Source organism: Bufo gargarizans, chromosome 3, assembly GCF_014858855.1.
Source record: "Bufo gargarizans isolate SCDJY-AF-19 chromosome 3, ASM1485885v1, whole genome shotgun sequence".
Classification (NCBI taxonomy): Eukaryota; Metazoa; Chordata; class Amphibia; order Anura; family Bufonidae; genus Bufo; species Bufo gargarizans.
In genome coordinates this window covers 19,610,756-19,634,424 of record NC_058082.1, presented here as the reverse complement: position 1 = coordinate 19,634,424, position 23,669 = coordinate 19,610,756, and the positions used below count along the sequence as shown (strand labels likewise).

Sequence of the window (23,669 nt, the reverse complement as noted above, 5' to 3'; positions counted from 1 at the left end):
CGTCACAGTGGTTGTCCCTCTTTGCTTTGTTTGGAACCAAGGGCCCGGTGGAAAGCAATCTAAAACAGTGGATATCTCTTGCACCACTTTCCTCTTCCCATCACTGCACTGCAGCCGTCAACCTCAACGCACTGCTTTGATCTGTCCCATGATCTTATTGGTTACATCAGGCATCCTCAAACTGCGGCCCTCCAGCTGTTGCAAAACTACAACTCCCAGCATGCTTGAACAGCCTACAGGTATCAGCCTACAGCAGGGCATTGTGGGAGTTGTAGTTTTACAACAGCTGGAGGGCCGCAGTTTGAGGATGCCTGGGTTACATGCTTTGTTACCTCCATCACATACAGCCCTATCCTTTCTAGTAGAATCAGAATCCGACAAGATCAGATCACTCATCATTCCCTGATCTGCATCCACATTGTGAAAAAATAACTAACAAATAAATATAATAAAATGTAAAAAATAAAATGAGAAAAAAATTAATATAAAAGAGTTCCCCCTCTCCTAAAACATGCACATTAACACATTTTTGCATTGGGGCCCCCCGAAACTTTAAGTGGCATCTCTGCCAGTCCAAAAGCATCAATATCTAAATGTTATTTTTAGTTTTGTGTATGAAACGGGTCTAATAAAGGTGTTTAGAGATTTATTTCACATTGACACGCATGCTGTATGTTATCATAAATCTGAGAGCGCAGATATCGTCATTTGCAGTTCAGCCATTGATAATTTGGGATCTTGCGGATGACATGTTTCCTCCTAGGGCTATATTCAATCTGGTTGGCTCCACTGGAGAAATACAGGTGATCTGAGACAAAAAGGAGAATCAAGTAGAGTTATTCATACACGGTATATACTCCCTACCTATCTATTCTGGAAGTTTCCCTTGTCCATACAGAAAAAGGATAAAAGGCAATAAAGTGAAAGAAGGATATCCTATCACACTGGTGCACATCCCGTGACAATCGCTCGCGGGTTACTCTTACCATGGCAGTTTGGCCCATTTATTCATGGAAGGGTATGTGAAGCACAATAATTTCTGGTAAGTGACATGGGGTCGCTGTAGCCTGGGCCTGCACTGGGCTCACCAGGGGTAAACTGGTAAAAGGGGTTGTGCAGGAATGGGGGAAGGGATTCTCAATACCCCCCACCACTACCGCCACTTGGCCAGACCTGTAGAGTGAAGATTACTTACCTGCTTCCCGGCGCCGGCTCCCCGCTCCTTCTTTTCCCGACCTGCAATGCTCCTCTGGGCTCCCTCACTGTAATCATCCAGTTTTGGCAAACCCCCCCCCATTCTTGCTCAACCCTTTTAGGCCTCATGTACTCAGCCATTCCGTGGTGCGGTCCCCAATGCTCGGCAACATCCGTGCGGATTCCGCAGATGGATCCAGACCCATTCAACTTGAATGTGTCCGTGATCCGTCTGCACCGCAAAAAAATAGAACATGTTCTATTGTTTTGAGATGCAGAGGCGAGGAGAGGGGCCTCGGTTTCGTGCCTCGGTTCCGCACCTTCAGGATTGTGCACCCATTCAAGCGAATGGGTCTGCAAACGTGGTGTGGTGAGCACACGACCGGTGCCCGCATATTGCACGCCTGCAGTTTGCAGGTCGCTACACCGGCACGGCTGAGCATGAGGCCTTAAAGTGTAACTGTCATTTCAGATTATTTTTAATACTAGCTGAAGGACCCGGCTTCGCACGGGTATATTTCATCTATTTCATTTAATGTTTGTGTGTGTCGTTAAAAGATATCGACAGTATTCCCCATAACAGTGACCTCCACAGCATCCTGCCCCTTTAACGGTGAACTCCACAGTCCCCCACTCCTTAACACTGAACCCCCCACAGTGCCCCGTCACGTTAAAATGGGCCCTCCACATCAGCCCATCCCCTTAACTTTTACCTACACAGCAGTTTGCACCGTTAAAAGTGAGTTTCACAGCACCCCACTCCCTTGACAGTGACCTCACAGTACCCTGCTGCCTTAACAGTGACCTCCACAGCAGTTGCCCCTTAAATAGTGGCCCCTGTCCCCTTAACAGTGACCTCCACAGTGTCCGCCCCTTTAACAGTGACCTCACAGTACCTTGCAGCCCTAACAGTGACCTCCACAGTGTCCGCACCTTTAACAGTGACCTCCACAGCGCCCTGCCCCTTTAATGCTAGGGCTACACGCGCAACATTTTGTCTCAACAATATTTATAATAATAGGCTATGGTGTCGCACTGCGACATGTGGCATGCTGCGACTGTGACACAACAGTCGCAAAAAATCCATCCAAGATGGATTTTTTGCGACTTTCGTTTCGCAGTCGCATGTCACATGTCGCAGTGCAACACCATAGACTATAATTATAAAAATTGTTGCGAGACATTGGTGCGACATCAATGTCGCGTGACACATGTAGCAGTGTAGTTGTGCCCTATGTGTCGTGCGACTTATTGTCGTCGTGAAGCCCTAGCCTAAAGCTGACCTACAGCAGTGAAGAAAAATGGCTGGGTTGTTATGGAAACCTGGAGTAAAACTGTGTGTATGTGGAGACTAAGGGCCTGCGAGCTTCTATTGGCTGATAAGGGACATGTGACCGTGTGTATGGCAGTTGGGATATGAAGAGAAAAACTTGCAGGCTTGTATTGGCTAATGCAGGTCATTTTTGGGAATATCTCAGGAATGGTACATCCTAGAGAGCTGAGACCAGGTCTAAAACCTTCCCGGACACCTGATGTACCTGTGTGCCAAATATGGTGAAGATCGGTCCAGTCGTTTGGTCGCGCATAAAGAACAGACAGACGTCGGGACAAACAGAAACTCATTGTGCATCGGCATGTTACCGCCACAGTATTCTTTTCCAGATAGTAAGTGATATGTGTACCAAGTTTAGTAGAAATTGATCAAAGATTTTTTGAGTTACAGAGAAATATGTGTGTAGCAAAAACAGTTGGAGCATACAAACTCCATGCAGCTGCTGTGTAGGGGCGTATGACCCCCACAAGATTTTTTTCTAGGTGGCAAGGGATGTGTATACCAAGTTTCGTTGAAATCGATGGTTGTGTTTTTGACTGATCGCGGAACATACATACACACGCACATATATACATCCTTCTTTATATATACGTATATAAGATAGATACTGTATGGACTGGGATGATAAACATTTTTGCAATATACTTTATTAGTGAAAAAAGCAGGGTGTAAAGGGTCTCCTTAGCAAAATGCTAAGGGCTGATTCACATGACTGTGCTCAGGCTGGGAAACATGGCCCATGTGTCACCTGCATCTCCCGCACCGAGGCTCCCCTGACCCGAACTCACTGCATCATAGTGATTTATGATACAGTCAGTACCTATCTGATAGTGGCTCTATTGTAATGTACTCACATAATGATTGTCCTGTACTTACCTCATCATGGGAATATAGTACGCATGATCAGATAGGAACTGACTGTGTCATAAAATACTATGATGCAGTCAGTTCAGGTCAGGGGAGACAGTCCTGAAGATGAGGACGACATCCCAGACAGAGCACGGTCCAGGATTGGAGCCTCCACAGACACAGGTATAAGGGAAAGATCTGCACCTGTTCTGTGTTTAGAGCCGCACCTGGTTTTGGCTCACAATCACTGATGGAAATCACTGACCGAACACTGACTGTGTGAATTAGCCCTGAGTGCATTGCTAGGGAGAGTCCGGCTTCAGCATCTAATGAGCGTGGATAATGACTGTGTACATACAGAGGCTTCCAGCCTGCCTCTTGTCACTACCTCAGCCCCTATCCTACTATATGAGTCTCTGCCTAACTGACTTGCTGCCAGTGCTGACCACCGATAGCTCTGTGCATGTTCCCTGCTCCTTTCTAGTAATTGCAGGGAGGAGAGCGGAAACCAGGACTGCCAGCGCTCATCACCGACATTAGGTATATAGTAACAGCGCATGTACTGTCAGCGTAGAACACCCCCGCACCTATGCCTATCTTACCAGCACTAAGAGACACACTGGAAAGATGGGGAGAAGACCGTGGCAGCAGCGTTATGCACTGACAGTAAGTGCCCTGTGTTACCGTATACTTACCGTCATCTCTAAGCGCTGGAAGACATGTTCTGCTCTCTTCCTGTACAGAGACACGTACATAGCTGCCAGTGATTAGCGCTGGCAGCAAGTCACATCAGCAGAGGTACTCATGTAAATTTAAGCATTACACCACTTGGGTGGTCCAAGGAGACACACTTTTTGTAATCACTTCCCGCTAAAGCTAATTAATGGAGTTCCTAATTAGGGCTAGTCATCTATGAACTGGAAAAGGTCTATCCTAAGGTTAAAAGCGTATTCCCTTCTTGACATTTATGGAATATTTATAGGATACGCCAAAAATGTCTATAGGTGCAGGTCTCTCATCTGGGACCCACTCCTATATCAAGAAAAGGACCCCACTATGAATGGAGAGTAAGCTGTACATGCCCGACCATCATTCACCCACAGCAGGGTACCAGACAAGTGGGTCCCAGAGATAGGACCCATACCTAGTGGACCTTTATGACTTATCCTGTCAATATGCCATAACTGTTCAAATGGGACAACCTCTTTAAGCCTTCAGTGTTAGAACCTTGTAAAACTTCTATAGGGTAAGTTCCCACAGGATGGATCTGCTTACCTAGTGAAATCTCATCCTCACACTGTGGAAAAAGTCCATCCAGAAATTCACTTGTTGTATGGATTTTAAATCCGCAGAGCGTTGATGTAGGGTATGCTGCTGATTTCCACTGCAATGCAAAAAGGAAATCCACAAAAATCTGCTACAAAATCCATAACAAATCTGCATGTTGTGCTGTGGATTTTGCTGCGGATTCCTTGAGGATTTTTTTTTTTGCTGCTAAATACCTTCTGTTGGAATGTGACCTTAAAGGGGTAGGCTCATCTCACACATTAATGGCATATATTGCTAGGATATTCCACTGATGTCAAATAGGTGTGTGTCCCATCTCTGGGACCTGTCCCTATCTCCAGAATAGGGCCCCCAAAGTGTGCATGTGCAGCGTACTCTCTATTCATCGCTACGAGTGTTCCGAAAATAGCCGAACGAGTGCACTCAACTATTTTCCCAACTAAGTCCCATAGTAGTGAATGGAGAGCACACCAAGCAAGCATGGGACTGCAGGAAATAGCCAAGCGCTTTTTTGAATTGCATTTTCGAAACTCCCACACCTACCTGGCATATCCCAGCATTATACCATCAATGTCTGAGATGCGCCAAGTCATTTTGTTAATTAATCATCAAAAACTAACAATTAAAACATTCTTGGAGCAAATAAGAAATTGCACATGAACACACCATTATCCTGAAAAGCCACATCCACCCTTTTCCCAATTCCAGGAAAGCCATTTTTAATTTTCCTTGGAGATTTGGAGTCCATTTTGAGACTGAAGTAATCATAGCTGGAAAATAAATAAAGATATTATAAAATCCTTATAAAATCCACTATAAATTATTAGATTTATTTATTTTATGTACTTATATAGCGCTGCTATATTCCGCAGCACTTTACAGACATCAACATCAAGCTGGCCCCCAATGGGGCTCACAATCTAAGTTGAAATAAATAGCAATGTGAGGCAGCCATTAGGTCTCTGTACAGACTTTGCTGAAGTGTATTACGACACCTATAGAAGACCGTGGGCCGCACTGTTTTGTGTATATGGCTCCTAGGCAGACCCGTGTATCTAATCCATTGTCACGACCATGGTCATGCCGTGACTCCTGGAACCGCAGGCAGTTGCCTGCGGTCTTGTCTTGTGGTCAATCACAGGTAAGGGCTGAAGTAGTTTGCTTCACGTGTGGTTGTCGCTGGCAACATGTTGTTATTTGGCAGTATAGCAGCCTGAGCAGTCGCTGGGCAGCTTGCTGTCAAGTGCATACGGTTGCACCTGGCAACCTGTCTATGTATGTGTGCACTTTCCCTGTTTGGTGTGCACGGGGTTTATGTGTGTGTGCACTTCCCCTTTAAGTGGCTTCACTACCCTGTCTGGTCTTGGAAGGGTTATTTCCCTTTCCAGTGTGTGTCTGTGTGGGTGTGGCAACTTGGGCTATCTAGCCTCTGTTGAGACCTGAAGCTGAGGGGTACTCCAGCCTTGTTATATGCTGGAGTCATCCTCCTGGTCTCTTATACCATCTGCCAGTGAGGGCCACCCTTGTTGTCATAAAAGTTAGGCGTGATGTTTATGTGATGTTCTTGTTATGTCTTATATTACTGCAGCTATGGATCTGGGTTCCTGTGTGTTATGTGTGTGTGCTGTGTCCTTTATGTTTGGTATGGACATCAGCATGTGAGCACGGGATCCAGTCAGTGTGTCTGTGGCAGGTAGGTGTGGAACTGGTTTCACTCACCTGCTGTATCCATAGGCTATTTATGTTTCCCCTTCCTTGCAGTTTGGCCAGTTTAGACTCCTGCTCCTCCGTGTCTAGGAGGAACAGGTTGTCTTATCCAGCTCCTAGCTCAGGGATCTGCTGAGGGCAAGTAGGGACCCGAGGTTCCTGAGTATGAGCCCTACTACCATCAGGGTTGGCTCATACAGTTAGGAGTCAGGGTCAGAGTTAGGGACGCTGTAGGAGGTGACCTGATCCCTAATTCTGTTGTCCTGGCCAAGCAGCTTCCACATACGTTTAACATTGCACGGCTGAGGGTTTCCCCCATCCTCAGTTGTGACATCCATACATGCTATCTGTATAGTCAGAACCAGCCATCATGTGTTACTCTGTATCTCAATTCAATATCAAAATGAGGGCCTGGATTATCACATGAGTGCAGAATCTGACTACATAGACATTGTAGTCTGGGACCATGGAGATACACAAGTTTGTAAAGGAGCCGTATACACAAAATAGTACGATAATTCAAAAAGTTTGCGAAGTTCAGCTTAGATGCTTTGAGCCCACACCACATAACTCCATTGCTGTTCTAAACATACCTATTCATTAATCTTCCTCACATACTATTGGCAGGGGAAGACTTGGCATTTTTGGGGGTCCCCTTAGCACTGCTAAGCTCTGCCCTGTTCACCGCTAATCTGCTGATCTTTTATGTGCCTCCACATAGTATAATGCTCCTTATCTGTCTCTTGCAGAGTAATATGCCCCCTCATGTGCCCCCAACACAGTATGGTGCTCCTAACATTAATCATTGCCCCCTTATTTGCCCCAAACACAACATGGTGTCCCTTTAGTGTCTACAAAATGAAAACTTACGTGGCCATATACCACAATGAAAGGAGCAGATCTCTCAATGCAGATCTGCTCCTGTCAGTGTGGCGAATAGGTGCAGGAGATGCAATAACAAGACACGAACAAATTGATTCTACTATTTGTGCAAATCACTCAAAGTGAATGGGAGGAGTAGTTGTAGTTACGCTGTCCCACCTCAGCTTATAGACTCCAGTGCACAACTTTTGCTTTAGAGATGAGCAAATTGATTCTACTGATTCAGAATTCGTCCACAATTTCTCTCCAAAATTTGGATTCCTAAAATTTTTGTCGTTCTTTTCGAGTGAATATGAGTGAGGAAGAGACTAACCCTAACTGTTCAATCAGTGCTTTTTTATAATAAGATTTTCCCCTGGTGGTAGCCTCGAACTGTTTAATCAGTGCTTTTTCATAAAGGAAAGTTAATTTACATACCTTTTGGTTTCTGGGAAAGATATTAAAATTAGCTTTTCTTACAAAAAGAAAAGAACATTAAAGGGGTGGTCTCACTTCAGTAAGAGGCATTTATCATGTAGAGAAAGTTAATATAAGCCACTTGCTTGCACAATTTAGGAAAAAACTGTAAATGCCCTCCCATGGTCCTGGCCACCAGAGAGGCTGACTCTTTTTCCTATAGTGTGCAAGCACGTCCACCACTGATGGATTGCAGGGTGGTCTGTAACCATGGAAACAAGCAGTGTATAATGTGATGGAAAAATGAATCCAGCCAGCAAAGGAGGCCATATGGAAAATTACAATACATTAGTAAATGGCTTGTATTAACTTTCTCTACATGATAAATGCCACTTACTGAAGCGAGACAACCCCTTTAAGCCTATCTGATGCCAGTACAAGTAAGATATGCTAATTTGCATATATTTTTCCCAGAAACACAGAGCAGGATTATCTGGAGTACAGTACGTCTTGAGCACCGCCAAGTCCACGACAAAGGCCACTCAGCTAACCAGAGCAACTTTATAGTTTCCTTATCCTTTTGAAAAGACATCTTATTCAGAGAAGTGTAATATTGGGGCATTCACTACTATTTTCCTTTTGGAAGGAGAACTGGCTTCCATGTCTCAGACTCTCTCTCATATAGTACTTTTGATTTGTTCCCAAAGTGAATTTTTTGAAAAATTCGGTGAATCGCACCCAAAACAAATTTCAAGAATTTCAGTAATAAACGTACCTATCTGGGCTTCAGCGGCGCGATCCTCAGCCTCGCCACGTGCGCTGGATGAGGCGCACTGCTGAGTCACACCCCCCTTGTGACGTGACCGCATCCTTAGTAACAGGATACAATGCTCTGTGTCTCCCCGCAACGGGCATGATAGGGGACTAGCAGTTGGCTGATTAGCTCAGCTGCTCTATTACTGTCTACTTGTTTCTGACTAATGGAATGTCGAGTCAATGGACTTATCAGGTTCTGATCCAGGGACACCGCTCTCTATTTAAATCCCTTCCTTGCCATACACCGTTGCCAGTGATAATCTTGTTTGGCTCACTAGATAGGTTCCTTGATCCTCGTGCCTGTTTCATTTATTGATATCCTGTGTTTCTGACCTCAGCTTGTCTTCTGACAACTCTCCGTCTCCCATTTCCGTTCCGTTCTGGTTCTGACCCATTTCTGTTAACTCTGGTATTGTATTTGTCTGTGTTTGTTTGTGTGTCTCTGCACTTAAGTAGTGTAGGGACCGTTGTCCAGTTGCGGGCTAGCCATCTAGGGCTTGTACTGCAAGCAGGTAGGGATAGTGTGAGGTTGCAGTCCAGGGCCTCACTGTCCTTGTTCATATCTACTCTAATGACGTGACAATTCCCTCATCTTTACGCTGTACCCCATATGCTCATTGGTATAATTCGTTTTGGGATTAACTGATGTCGACCCAAAGTACTTGACAAAAGTCCACTTACCTCCAGTACTTATCTCGCACAAAAAAAATGGCTTTCCTTTCTTCTTTTAAGAACAATGCAGCATCTATTTTCTTAACAGAACTTGGGAAACCAAACTGGGTGATATCTTGGGGATAGTCCAGGACCATGCTAAAACCTCTCGTAATCCAAAAGTGTCGGCCTGCGCAAAACAAAGAGTTTAATGTTCCGTTTGATTTGTTAAAGGCAAACATTTCTTTTAGTTATAATGTGGGGGATTTACTAAGACAATTTACAGTACAATGCAAATCCCCATCTCCATGATACCAAGCACAGCCGTTATACAATGTACGGAGCTCTGCTTGGTAAGCTGTGAGGAGGCAGCAGCACTCACCAGAGTGCCGTGGTCTCTTCAAACAGCTGATCAGCAGGAGTCCTGGAGGTCGGACCCCCGGCGATCAGATAATGATAATCTTTCCCCTGTAGTAAATCTGCCCCATTGTGCAGTTTCCAATAAACATAACAGATAACTAACCTTTGAAAAGGTAGACAATGTCTCTCTGTGGAACCTCATAGGCTGCATCCACACTTTGTAATCTTGGCCAAGTAGCGTTAAGTAAGAGGGTATCAATATTGCTTTTTGTTGCACTTTTCCTCCAGATTATCCTAAATAAAAAAATGAAATCTAAAAATGAAATATAATTTATAAAAGGGAGAGACACCGCGCTGAACCTAAGTCACCTGACCCTTATTAGCCTCTGGTTCCGATCGTGTAAAAACCTATCCACCTCAGTTTTAAAATAGCAGGATTACCTTGGTTCTGATGCGTGGGATTAGGGGACCACCTTCTCGGGCGTTCCAGTATGCACGTTTTCTTCTGCACAGAGGCAAATAGCAGGTAGAAAATAGGCTGTATGGAGTTCGCCCCGGCTGGTAGCGAGACTCCATACAGCCTATTTTCTACCTGCTATTTGCCTCTGTGCAGAAGAAAACGTGCATACTGGAACGCCCGAGAAGGTGGTCCCCTAATCCCACGCATCAGAACCAAGGTAATCCTGCTATTTTAAAACTGAGGTGGATAGGTTTTTACACGATCGGAACCAGAGGCTAATAAGGGTCAGGTGACTTAGGTTCAGCGCGGTGTCTCTCCCTTTTATAAATTATGTGTACAACCCTTTCATAACAGCTATTGCGAAGCTGTTTTTGACACTGCTGCTCTAACACTGTAATCAGCGCCGGTGGTATACCTTTGTATTGCTAAAAATGAAATATAATATATAATAAAATATAAATATTTTTAAGCCAGCTTTAAGATATTTCAGTACTGTTATGAGACGCACAGGAGTGAGTGAAGCCACAGAGGGAGGTGCTCACAGTAAAAAAGGATTCGCCCCTCCTTTACAAGTAAAACAATATCAAATAGTATACTGGGCACTCACACTATAGGTAGAACCGTATATAGAATGAAAACTGTATTATTTATTAAATTGATAAGTTTATTAATAGCTTGCCGTTAATAATGATAAAATACAATAAACTGGGCTATTTAAAGGTCAATAGAATACATTGGTATAAAATACAATAGACATTAGACTGCAAATATCTAAAAGTGAATAGAATATATATAAATAGACAATAATAAATAATCAAGGAATTGATGATATGCGGCTATAATAACATCTGATGATATATCCTAAAAAGATCTGGTTCCAAGCCAAGGAAATAGTGAATAAATACTGGCGCACTATGAACAGCACAGGCAGCGCACTGAATGTAGGCAGGCTATTATAGCTAAATAATAAAGTACATAGAGGATATACTATATTGGACTATAGTATTCAGGTTAAATTGCTTTGTTGGCACTTTGCAATAAATAAGTGGGTTTTGGGTTGCAGTTTGGGCACTCAGCCTTTAAAAGGTTCGCCATCACTGCCCTAGCTGGTGTAGCTTCACTTTAGAAGCTTCACGTTGCCCCTTCCTCAGTGATGAGATATGATTCCATCACTGAGGAAGGGGCAACGTGAAGCCCCGAAACGCGTTTGATCCAAGACCCCCAGCTTACTTCTATACGAACTCTTGTTGCACCTAACGTTGAAATTTTCCCAGGTTGACGCTAAAAAACCGGAACATCTTCTAAGAGGACCTGCCACGCTGATTCATTAGAAGCTCGAACCTCTCAAAGTTAGAGAACGAGCACATCTCTACCTTGTGACCGCACATTCGATTCAGCGTGGAAGCAGGCAAACATAGGCTTGGAGGACATCGGCTCTTCAATCTTACGGAGCGATGCCCAGAGCCATCTAAACCGGCAGCGGAGACAACCTAGGAAGGAACACTTGGTGACACAGAGAACCGGAACCACAGCAGTGAAACCTACATCAGCAATCACCGAACAGTGAGTAGAAGCGGGACGCCGCATCAAATACTCACTGCAACATAACATTGCTTCTCATTGTCTCATTGGACTTTGGATTTTTCGGAGACTTTGTCCCAGTATTTATTCACAATTTCCTTGGCTTGGAACCAGATCTTTTTAGGATATATCATCAGATGTTATTATAGCCGCATATCATCAATTCCTTGATTATTTATTATTGTCTATTTATATATATTCTATTCACTTTTAGATATTTGCAGTTTAATGTCTATTGTATTTTATACCAATGTATTCTATTGACCTTTAAATAGCCCAGTTTATTGTATTTTATCATTATTAACGGCAAGCTATTAATAAACTTATCAATTTAATAAATAATACAGTTTTCATTCTATATACGGTTCTACCTATAGTGTGAGTGCCCAGTATACTATTTGATATAGCTTTAAGATATATTGACTGAGATTTATTCCTTCTCTTAAACAACATTTGTCATATCAGCCCCCACCTCACCACTGAGAATTACCATACCATTACCATACACCACCACACTCATCTCCATCTACCAACCTACTCATAAACCTGTCTTAGCCCGTAATCTATGACTCTCATCCTAATAACATCCTCTCACTCCCATCAGCAGGACTTCTCCTATGCTGCAACCAGTGTCTGGACCATCATAATTGTAGTTCTAAAATACCAGTTTTAGGTATGCTCTGACCTCTTATTTCTCTAAAGAGGCCTATGTCACATAATCAAGTCCATGGCGTGTACACAACTTGAACTGGTCCCAGATATCTCCACTCCACCCTCCATCCTGTACTCAAATTGGTATTCTTATTGCATTAATTTACATTCCTAGTGCCAAAGTGAGTGTCGGGTCCCTGGAAAAAAATAGCACCATGTCCCTACGGTGTCTTATGGGCAGGACTTCTCTCTTTTATCTCATTGTTTGGTCATTTTTTTAAATAACATTATTTTAAATTGTTTTATTCACATATTGTAGGGCATTGAGGAACACATTGATGCCATATACAAGATTAAGTGTCCATTCACACGTCCGTAGGGGTTTTGCAGATCCGCAAAACATGGACACCGGCAATGTGCGTTCTGCATTTACCAGACCGCACATCGCCGGCACTATAATAGAAAATGCCTTTTCTTGTCCGCAGTTACAGACAAGAATAGGACATGTTCTATTTTTTTTCGGGAATGGAATTGCGGATCCGGAAGTGCAGATCCGGAAATGCGGATGCGGACAGCACATAGCATCTGCTCCGGCCCCATTAAAAATGGATGGGTCTGCAAAATCCGGAATGGATCCAGAAAAAAAGTGTGGACGTGTGAATGGACCCTAACTGTGTAAGCTTCTAAAGTGAAGCTACACCAGCTAGAGCAGTGATGGCGAACCTTTTAAAGGCTGAGTGCCCAAACTGCAACCCAAAACCCACTTATTTATTGCAAAGTGCCAACAAATCAATTTAACCTGAATACTATAGTCCAATATAGTATATCCTCTATGTACTTTATTATTTAGCTATAATAGCCTGCCTACATTCAGTGCGCTGCCTGTGCTGTTCATAGTGCGCCTGCGCTGATGAATGGCAGGAAAAGTCTAAGGCATATTGGTACACCATAGACTTTTTCCAGAGTGCGGGTGCCCACAGAGAGGGCTCTGAGTGCCGCCTCTGGCACCCGTGCCATAGGTTTGCCATCACTGAGCTAGGGGATACATGTCAAATAAAAGGGGTTACCCAATTTGGACACCACCTTTTCATGTGTCTTAGGCCTCTTGTACACAAACTTTTTTTTTTCCATTTATGTTCCGTTTTTTGCCTTCCGTATACTGACCGTATACGGAACCATTAATTTCAATGGATCTGCAAAAAATGGAAGGTACTCCGTATGTCTTCCTTATTTCCGTTCCGTTCAAAGATAGAACATGTCCTATTATTGTTCACATAACGGACAAGGATAGTACTGTTCTATTAGGGGCCAGCTGTTTTGTTCCGCAAAAAATGGAATGCACACGGACATCATCCATTTTTTTTGCGGATCCGTTTTTTGTGAACTGCAAAATACTGAAAAAGCCATACGGTTGTGTGCAAGAGGCCTTATTAGAGAATAAAGGGATGCCAAAGAAAGGTAGTCATCCAAATTAGGACACTACTCCATAAGCTAAAGGAGAGAGCTGCTGCAGTGAGCAGCATCTGCTCTGGCAGATACTGTACACTGTAACTGTGTTGCATGGCCCCTGTTCATTTTAACATGCGCAATGTAATACACTGCATCATGCCACTGCAGCAGAACTGTTTGGACACCTTTTGCTTCCCCCAGCAATAGCAGTTGAATACTGGTGAGTGCAGCTGCAAGACCCACAGCAAGCAGCTAATCATCGGTGAGTGACCATAGACCCTACAGGGAAATTTACCAGTGGGCTAATGCCCAGGGGTCTATCCGAGCCCTTCTCATGGCTGCTAGCTGGATACCTAATGATCTGATGTTCTCAGTAGTAATTAAAGGGATTATCTGAGAGTATAAAATTCCCCCCATATGCCTGGGCCCCCCACACTGAATATACTTACCCCGCTCCCGGCGCCGCTCCTGGTCCCCGCACTACCCCTGCCAGTTCTCCCCATGCATGGATGAAAACATCCGGTGTTTGGGCGGAGCAGCCAATTGCAGGCGGGGACGAGCCTCCCTAGTGTCACCCGTGATTCTAGGAAGGCTCATCCCCATCCCCGCCTGCCATTGGCTGCTCCCCCCCCCCCCCCCGACACCGGATGTTTTCATCTGCGCACGGGGAGAAGAAGCAGTGGCGTGCAGGGACCAGGAGCGGGGAGCAGGGCCCAGGCACATGTGGGGAATTTTATACTCTCAGATAACCCCTTTAATGCTAGGATCACCAGGTACTTATGCACCTGGCCGGTGGCTGTAGTTGCCCACCTAAATTCAACTGTATTGCTGCCTTCAAGATGTGCCTACAGTTGAATGCTGAAGCGGGAGTGGCAGTATTTTGTCCTGCACTGTAGTATTTGGTTCTGCTCGTTTGACATTTTGTACTACACTACAGTATTGCCGATCCTGCCTTCTTCTATTGTCCCTGTCTACCTGTGTTGCCAGGTCTTTTGTCAATCTGGACCCGTCTACAATATGAGGCTTCTTGTTTTTTCCAGGGCTACTTTAAGCTCTAAGTCAGCCCCTGTCTGTATTATACTATCAGGTAAAATATCAGTTGACAAGTACCCTTCCTTAAAAAACAGCAGATCTCCTCTCATGCTAGTTATTGCATCAAACTTTAGTTCTCGGTCACATTTTCTGGGTGCTGTTGGGTTTCGTGGGACATCAGCTGGCTTTGATGCCTTGGTTGGTTTTCCCTCTGGCTTCCTTGTTGGTTTAGATTCAGGTTTCTTTGTCGGTTTAGGTTTCTTTGGAGGCTGCGGTAGAGGTTGCTTTGTAGGCTTAGGAACCGGTTTATTTGGTGGTTTAGGCTGAGGTTGCTTTGGTGGTTTAGGCTGAGGTTCCTTTGGTGGTTTAGGCTGAGGTTCCTTTGGTGGTTTAGGCTGGGGTTCCTTTGGTGGTTTAGGCTGGGGTTCCTTTGGTGGTTTAGGCTGGGGTTCCTTTGGTGGTTTAGGCTGGGGTTCCTTTGGTGGTTTAGGCTGGGGTTCCTTTGGTGGTTTAGGCTGAGGTTCCTTTGGTGGTTTAGGCTGAGGTTCCTTTGGTGGTTTAGGCTGGGGTTCCTTTGGTGGTTTAGGCTGGGGTTCCTTTGGTGGTTTAGGCTGGGGTTCCTTTGGTGGTTTAGGCTGGGGTTCCTTTGGTGGTTTAGGCTGGGGTTCCTTTGGTGGTTTAGGCTGAGGTTCCTTTGGTGGTTTAGGCTGGGGTTCCTTTGGTGGTTTAGGCTGGGGTTCCTTTGGTGGTTTAGGCTGGGGTTCCTTTGGTGGTTTAGGCTGAGGTTCCTTTGGTGGTTTAGGCTGGGGTTCCTTTGGTGGTTTAGGCTGAGGTTCCTTTGGTGGTTTAGGCTGGGGTTCCTTTGGTGGTTTAGGCTGGGGTTCCTTTGGTGGTTTAGGCTGGGGTTTCACTGTTGGTTTTTGCACATTGGGAATTCTTGGTCCTGTTTATAAAATAAAATAAATGTATTGTTCTGCTTTAAATATAGGTGAAAGTGTAGAAAGGACCAATACACAAGTATTAAGTAAAGTATTTTTAAAAGGGAGACACAAAACAGAGGACTTCTACAAAAAAAAGTGTGTGGTGCCTCTTCCCAATGGTGTGCCAGTGAACGTGCCAGGGAAAGCATACTACCATACACCCGTCTCACATTTACAAGAATGACTAAACAAAAAATACAGTCATTCATCAATGAATATTCAACTATTGTTTTTAACTGGTGGACATGGCTATTAGCTCTCATTTACTAATTTGTCATATGATTACTATTTATATCTATAGCTTTCACTTTAAACCAGTAATAGTGCATAATCATAAAGAACTAACTGGTTTGCCAAAGGTCACCAAGGGCAAAAATGTTGTCTTTCCTCTGCCTTTAAGCTAATAATAGTTAATAGTTCAGGTAGCATAAGGTTGTACAGTGGTGAATAGCTAAAGTATCTGGTGGTCTAACATGGTTTATAGGTTCATACGTAATACATCTGATGCTTTACTGGCGTTTAAGAGTAAACACTATTATCCTTTCTTGTCTATGGTTGATTAACAGTTAATTCCTAATGTCCATGTGGTCTAGGGTAATGAGGAAGCTTTATAGCAATATCCCAGGTGGCCTAGGTTACCAGAGAGGTCCATCCCAATATTCTTGGTAGTCTAGAGTAGTAAGAGGCAATCACAGAGCAGCATGGTTTGTGCCTATGTAATCTCTCAAGTGGAATTCCTCAAAGACCCATGGAGAGTGTAGGCTGTGGGGCTAGTGAAACCATTAAAGTTTCGTAGGACACTTTTTATTTAAAATGTCAATAGCTGGGAAAAGCCTACGCTCAAGTGAACCCCTTTGGTCCTGAACCTGCCAAATATGGTAAAAATAAATAGTTATACCATAGAGAGCTTGGATGCCTTCAATGTCATCTTTAAATAATTTAAACTTGGTTGGGTCCACAAATGAATTTTGTGATATAGTTGGATACATTATGGCCTGCTCATATCTTGAGTGCTCCAGTCCCAAAGCATGGCCCAGTTCATGAAGCGCGACTAAGAAAATGCTGATACCTGAAAAGTAAAATAAATAAAAAATAATTTCACTTCTAGTTATTACTAATTAAAAAAAATGACATCTTTCTTTGCCATGTAATAGTATATCTCTTGACACCATCTTTGAGAAGACAACCCTTATCTAAAGAACACATGCAGTGAAAAAGCTAAACCTCACAGAGCTTGGGCCCACTAACTGTTTCTACAAGCCTACTAGCTCATATTACATTTCCCCCTCCTCTCTTATATTACAGAGATGGTCTTCTTGAATCAGACTTGCTGATGCTGCTGTGATCACAGGATTTTATTAGCTAACTAGTTCTCTCAACAGACATTCCCACAGCTTGTAATTCCAGTGTGTGTTGCCAGCAAGTAGATGAACCTAATAAATAGCACGGAACACCCATAATTCTAAAATTAATAAAAATGTACACAGTTAAGAATCTATCCTTAGGTTTCAGTCACTTGCAGATTATACATAGGGGCACATTTATTAAGACTGGCGCTTTAGGCACCGGTCTTAATAAAGCCCTCCTCTAGCGGTGGATCCACCACAATTATGTAGAGGTGCCAGCCTCTACATAACTTCGGTGGATTCACTGCGGCTTCTAAATTTTTCCTAGCAGTTTCCTGGCTGTCTTACATTTTGACAATTTTCTACACCTAAAACAGGCGTAGGAAATGGTAAATGAGACGGGCCTGCCGACTCTTCCTCACCACGCCCACTTTATTAGTTGCAAACTTTCTCGCAGCAATCTGCGCCAGAAGTACACCTAATTTAGGCGTATTTCTGTTTAATAAATGACTCCCTTAATTTGTATATGGTGCAAAGTAGGAGGAGAATTGAAGGGGTATTCCCATCTGGACATTTATGGCATATCGATAGAATATGCCATATATGTATGATGGGTGTGCGTACCACCTCTGGGATCTGCTCCTATCTTAAATACGGAGTCCTGTTGTCAAAGGAGAGAAAGCTGCGCATGCACAAGTTTCTACATTCACTACTATGGTCACCATTCACTGCAATGAGACTTTCAAAAATAGCCAAGCACACTCGCCTAGCTATTTTTGCAAGTCAATTAGCTTGTTCTTCATACACGGTAGGGCCCCATTCTTGAGACAGGAGTGGGACCCCAACCTATTGGACATTTATGTCCTATTGATATGCCATAAATGTCCAGAACTAATTCAAGCTACCTTTAAAATGAGAACATGTTAGGATTCTTGAAGTTCTAGTCTTACCTTGGGGACCCAATGTCCATGTCTCTTCTTCATCAAAGTGAGCATCTCCTCCAATCCCATTACCTGGTGCAAAAGCATGTGCCAAGATTCCGAGTGGTCCATCAAATGGAAAGAAATCCCCATGGTCTGCACAAATAATGCAATTCTTGTTTTACTAATGAAATCCAGTTATCACAAAGATAATGTAATGTGTATTGATACATACCTCTGAATCCAAAAGATATCATTATATCACCTTCACCACTATAAATCTGGCGAAACTTTAAAGGTGTAACCTCACTCCATAGCCTGAGGGCCTGTGCAATTGCGTTATCAACTTCTGAGTTGGGGATATCTGGAGAGTAGTTGACAATTCTGTGTAGAGGTTTAAAAATCATATCAAGATTATTTTAAATTGTGCCAATGTATCTAAAAAATTTGGGGAAATAGTCTTGATTAAAAATAATTAACCGTTTTATGCAGGCAGCTCCTATGCAAAAATATGTGTCTCTAAACAGTCCCTCTGCATAATCCACCCCCACTTCTATGTCTGTAGCTTAGATATTATTACGTGCAGTGGGTGTAGACCCACTGCATCAACCAGCTGGTTTGGCTTAGGGCTAACTCTAAGGGCATTATTATGGCAATCCTCCGATATTCACCCTTTAGCCTCTATACAGGGATCTGGACTTCAGTGTGGATGACACACCAGGCTGCTACCTCTTGAGATAGTCCTGGTGTGGTTGGCGGTTGATTCATGGGACTCAGAGACACTAGTGTGAAGCACCGAATGATCAGGCATTGATATTCTGGAGACGGACAAAGATTAGGGCAGGCAGCATACAAGAGTATCCAAGAGACAAGTCCAAGGTCAGGGCAGATGGCAGTAGGGCAATCTAAGAAACAGGCAAAGGTCAGGGCAAGTGGCAAGAAGTCAGAGTTGGTAGTCAGGCTTGAGTGGGGTACACGAGTAGTGAGACAAAGTATGCACCTTTGCTGGTTACTAGAGACTAGAAAACCTAAAGCTCAGGCACTCTCCCACTGGGGATGGTGCCTTATATATCCAGGGACAGCTAGCCATAGGCAGCGGAAGAAATTAGGCATTCGTGTGCTGACTTTTCAAGAGGCAAAGGGCGAGTGGACACCCTGTGAAACAAGACTAGGGTCTCCACACTGGGCTTCAGCATGCAGAAAGCACAGAAGGAACTGTTGGACCACCGCGGGCTAAAGGAGAAGGATGGACAGACCCAGACAGTAGCTGGGTGAGTAGTGCAGCGCCTGTGCCTGCGAGGAGGAGCAGACAGCAGTGGGCACAGAGCCCCAGAGCAACAGATATGGGGGGATATGTAAGGGTTACAAGTCAAAGGATAACGCATCACCGTAGTATGAGTACGCAAGTCTGTAACCATGGAAACACAAAGATCTGCTTAGAAGCTGCATACATGAAATGATAGTTTGATATTGGCAAAGTATTGAAGCAAGAACAATGAAGCTACCTGTAGGTCAGGGATGTTTTCTCCCATTTAGGCTTCCCAGGAAAATGGCTGAACCTCTGGACGTCAGGGACTCCACATCTGGGTTTCTTCATAACTTTCAGAGTTTCCTGGTTTATTTTTCCGGTGACATGAAGTCCAAAAAACGTTTGCATGGCCTTGATTTTATCTTCAGTTAGATTGGTCCCCTTTCTTGACTTAGTAGATGCATTGTAGAATCGATCTATGTATTCCTGATACAACAGATGCATTTCATTGATAGTTTCTGATTTTAAAACATTTATTACAATTTTACATCGATCTGTCCCAGGTCTGGATGTAAACTCCTAGGATGATGTAGTTACAATATATGGTGTCTCATACTTTCTAGTCCAACCAGCGTCACGACAAATGGTCATATGACGCAAGAGGATCTGGTCATCACCGCTGCCTGTGATTGGCTGCAGGTGGTGTCAAGGAGAGGAAGCCCAGCGGAGCATCGCAGGCCGGGAGAGGAAGGAGCGTGGAGCCAGCGCCGGGAAGCAGGTAAGTAATCTTCACTTTACAGCTCTGGTCGAGTGGGTGGGGGTCTCGCCAAACCCTCCGATTCTTGTTCAACCCCTTTAAGCATAATGACGGACATGCTAATTTCATCGATCTGCCAATTATGTGTGAATGTGCAGGAGGTTTATAAAGCATATAGTTTATTAATTGCAGTAAAATGCCAGCAGGAATCCGACGTATTTTTTAGATGCAGGCTCACCTGCCCCTGCTGCTGATTGACAGCTTTCTCCCTGTGCACCATAATAGGGAGAAGCTGTCAATCAGTAGGTAGGAGAACCTAAATCTCATGAGTACATTGCACTACTGCCTCACAGCTCTGCCATCACGGTGCAACAAATAATTTATAAAAAGCATGATTTGACTGCAATGTGGGGATGACAGGTTCCCTTTAAATAAAGAAATTACTGATGAGCGAATTTTTTGAAATTTGATTTGGCTTTGTTTTGGCAGAATCGGTTGGGTGATGTCACTACCAGAGCTTTGAGACGTTCTCACAGCTCTGTTTCTCCACCCCTGTGATGATGTCACTACTAGAGCTTGGAGGAGTTCCCTCTGCCCTGTTTCTCCGCCCCTGTGATGAGGTCTTTACTTTCTGTTTCCTTCCTCCCAGCTGTCCCTCCTGTGTTTGATTTCGCTGCCTTTAAATCACCCCTCCTCCTTTGTAGAGGTGCGGATTATACTTTTCATTTGAGCTGTATCTCTCGCTTGAGTATCTTCACCTGTGTGATATCTTTTCACTGGATCTGTGTTCTGCAGAAGCAAGTACTTCGGATATTGTCTGCTGACTTTGGATCTGTTTTCACTGCAGCTGCAGCTCCTTCAGTTAAGTGTTCAGACATTGTGTGTTTCTGTTTCTTTGCTGACTGGATCCGAGGCGACCCCGGTTCCGTCCATATACTGAGCAGGGCACCGGTGGCTGTGCCCCTTCCACTATTGTAGGGGTTTCAGTGGTCATCAGCCTTAGGTACGCGGGCATGTCTCGATCCACCATCCGGATCCGGACATGTGCTTAGCAGCTTAGGGAGAGCTTTTAGGGTCTGACAGGGGTCACCCTTTATCCTCCCTAGTTTGGGGTCTGGTCAGTTGCTATTCACTGGGTAGGCTCTTGTTGCTCACTTACAGCCGTGATAGGTGATTCAATTCGGTTTCAAATATATTTGACCTGAATCAAAAGTGTTCCAATTGCCCTCAGAAGATGTGAATGACATTCTGGGGTCTTCTAGTTCTGTATGCAACTCATCTCAAGACTGCATTAGTAATCTTAAATTGACAGTGACATACTGTGTATGGCTATGGATAAAAGCATAGCTGGTGGTGGTTACAAATAGCCTTTTTAAAAACAAACTGCACTGTAAAATCTTTTACATAAAAAAAAAAACGGTCCAAAAAAATGTTTGCTCTTGGATGGCAAATGCCTGCCGTGTGTGTACACAAACCTCCTGGGGTCACGTGTTCCTGCTTCTTCATCTTTGCTGCCTTCTGACCTGATAAGTTGCTGATGCCTTTTTGAGAAATTTTCTCAAACTGAATCTTCAAAAGTACAGATTCATATTTGACCAGAATGTTTTAAATATTTGGGTTGAATTTGATTAGTTTAGAATCGATTTGCCCATCTCTTAAAAAAATATATTGTTATTATAGTGTTCTTACCTTTTTAACAGTTTAAAATGATTAGCAGCATATACAAATTAACCTACACACATTACTATGTAACTGCTAATATCTCATTCCTTAAAGGCATTATTCAACCCCTATAATGACCCCACCAATGCCCTAACACCTCATATAGGTTATACTTACCCCGCACCCGAGCACCCGCGTTGCTTCTGATCAGCCGCCGCTGCAGCTCCCTGTCGCGTGGATCAAAACATCCGTCAACGGGGGGAGCAGCCAATAGGAGGCTGTGATGAGGACGAGCCCCCCTAGCATCACGGGACGGGGATATGGAGCGGCAGCCATGTGGGGATTAGGAGCAATGTAGGTGCCGGGGAGCAGGGTAAGTATAACCTATATGAGAGGTCCAGGCATTAGGGGGGTCATTATAGAGGTTGGATAACCCCTTTAATCTACAGGTGTTACTTTTTGTAACCACACATACAATAACTCACTAATTTTTATGATCCAGTCCTACTCTTTTCATCTTTCGTCCCACACAAGTATGGCTATTAATGGGTGGGTTTGGAGGTAATAACTGCAGATCAACAAAAATTTGGGCTGCCAGTTTTCTTATGTATATTCACACTCTGGGTTTAAAGTTTTGTTAAATAATATGTGATATAATATTAATTGGTATTTAATATAAAGTATGTATTACACTACACAGTGACACCATTTATAGTGACACACAAGGGTGATGGGAGGTCTATATGGGAACGTCAAGACCTATATTTGAGGTCTACCATATATGACAATGTATAAGCATACATTAGTAAAGACACGACTGTATGTATGGTATAAATAACTGACAGGGACAGACAAGGGGGGTCTTCTTACACTCACTCTGTTGGGAGTGTTTGCTGGCTAGAGATGAAGACACATGGAGCCTAAAGATTCGTAACCTTAAACAATGATACTTCAAGGACATTAAGACTTTTCCTAAACTATTTCTGTAAGTAATCAACTCTTATGAAGACTGAAAATAAATCACATTATTCATTTTTTATATGACTCTTGTTGAATCCTGGTGATGAGTCCTCTGGGTGTTCTTTACTCCAAATAAGCATACACTAGATTTGGAGAGGATTACCAAATCAGGTTGATATATTTTTCATACATAAATATAATACACTTGGAGACATATTACAAGTTTAAGTCAAGAACAATGAGGAGCCAGGAGTGAAAGATATAAGATGTAAATATAAGAAGGGGAACACTATGGAAAACTTTGTAGGTGAGGACCAAAGTTTTGAATTGTATTCTGGAGTAATCGTCCTATATAATACACTATAATAACTACTTAGCAATACATTCAAGCACTTACCCGAGCCTTTATTAAGTCCTCTTTAGTGAGGTCTTTAGAGTCTGCTGGATCATAGACCACTCCTGTCACAGGTACCAGCTCAACAATGTAGACCTTCACTACTAGGAAACTGAAGAACCACAGGAGAACCATGCTGCCTTCTCATAAATGTCAGTTTTCGCATGAACATTTCTGTTTTGCTTCTTTTCATCACTGTAAATGTGATTTCTTCAGGTACAATGTAAACATGACTGGAGCGTTTGCGCAACTCTTTTCCTGTCACACATTTCTTGGAATTGTACTCTTTTGTTCCAGAATTTCAGAGGCCTCGGGGCAAACATTCTTCTATGTGAACCTTGAAATTAAACAAGAGAAGCATGCAGGATAATTTTAGGAAAGAAAGATATGACAGGTATGAGCGTGAACCGACTTGTGCACCCTTGTAAATAGTGAAGGAAAGATTTCCACATATACTGGAGCAAAAAATGGTCAATTATACATTCATTGTGAAATGTGTTATTGGAGGTTCTATAGATTGTTAAAAAAAAAATTAATGACCCCTCCCAGTGGAATCTGTGAAGAAAATATACTCACCTACTTCTTGCCGCTCTGTTCAGGCTCAATAGCTCCCGGCTGTCTTCATTGTACTTCATGTTCCCATATGTAAAGTTTCTGCAAAGACGAATGACTGGCCTCAGTGATGACGTGTCCCCAAGTGGCATGTCACTGCTGGGTCTGTGGCGTGCCAGAACCGCAGGGGCTACACGTGAG

At 43.5% G+C, this 23,669-nt stretch overlaps 1 protein-coding gene across 1 annotated transcript; it reads right to left on the bottom strand.

Annotated features, from left to right (window-relative positions):
- Positions 1 to 630: 630 nt before the first annotated feature.
- Positions 631 to 23,161, bottom strand: LOC122930903 (stromelysin-1-like). The gene is made up of 10 exons (XM_044284597.1): positions 22,920 to 23,161; positions 19,400 to 19,629; positions 18,130 to 18,278; positions 17,925 to 18,050; positions 16,527 to 16,697; positions 14,727 to 15,591; positions 9,639 to 9,769; positions 9,146 to 9,305; positions 5,330 to 5,433; positions 631 to 808 (listed from the first exon to the last, which is right to left on the bottom strand). The coding sequence occupies exons 1-10, from the start codon at positions 23,049 to 23,051 to the stop codon at positions 705 to 707; spliced, it is 2,172 nt and encodes a 723-aa protein (XP_044140532.1). The 5' UTR covers positions 23,052 to 23,161; the 3' UTR covers positions 631 to 704.
- Positions 23,162 to 23,669: the final 508 nt, after the last annotated feature.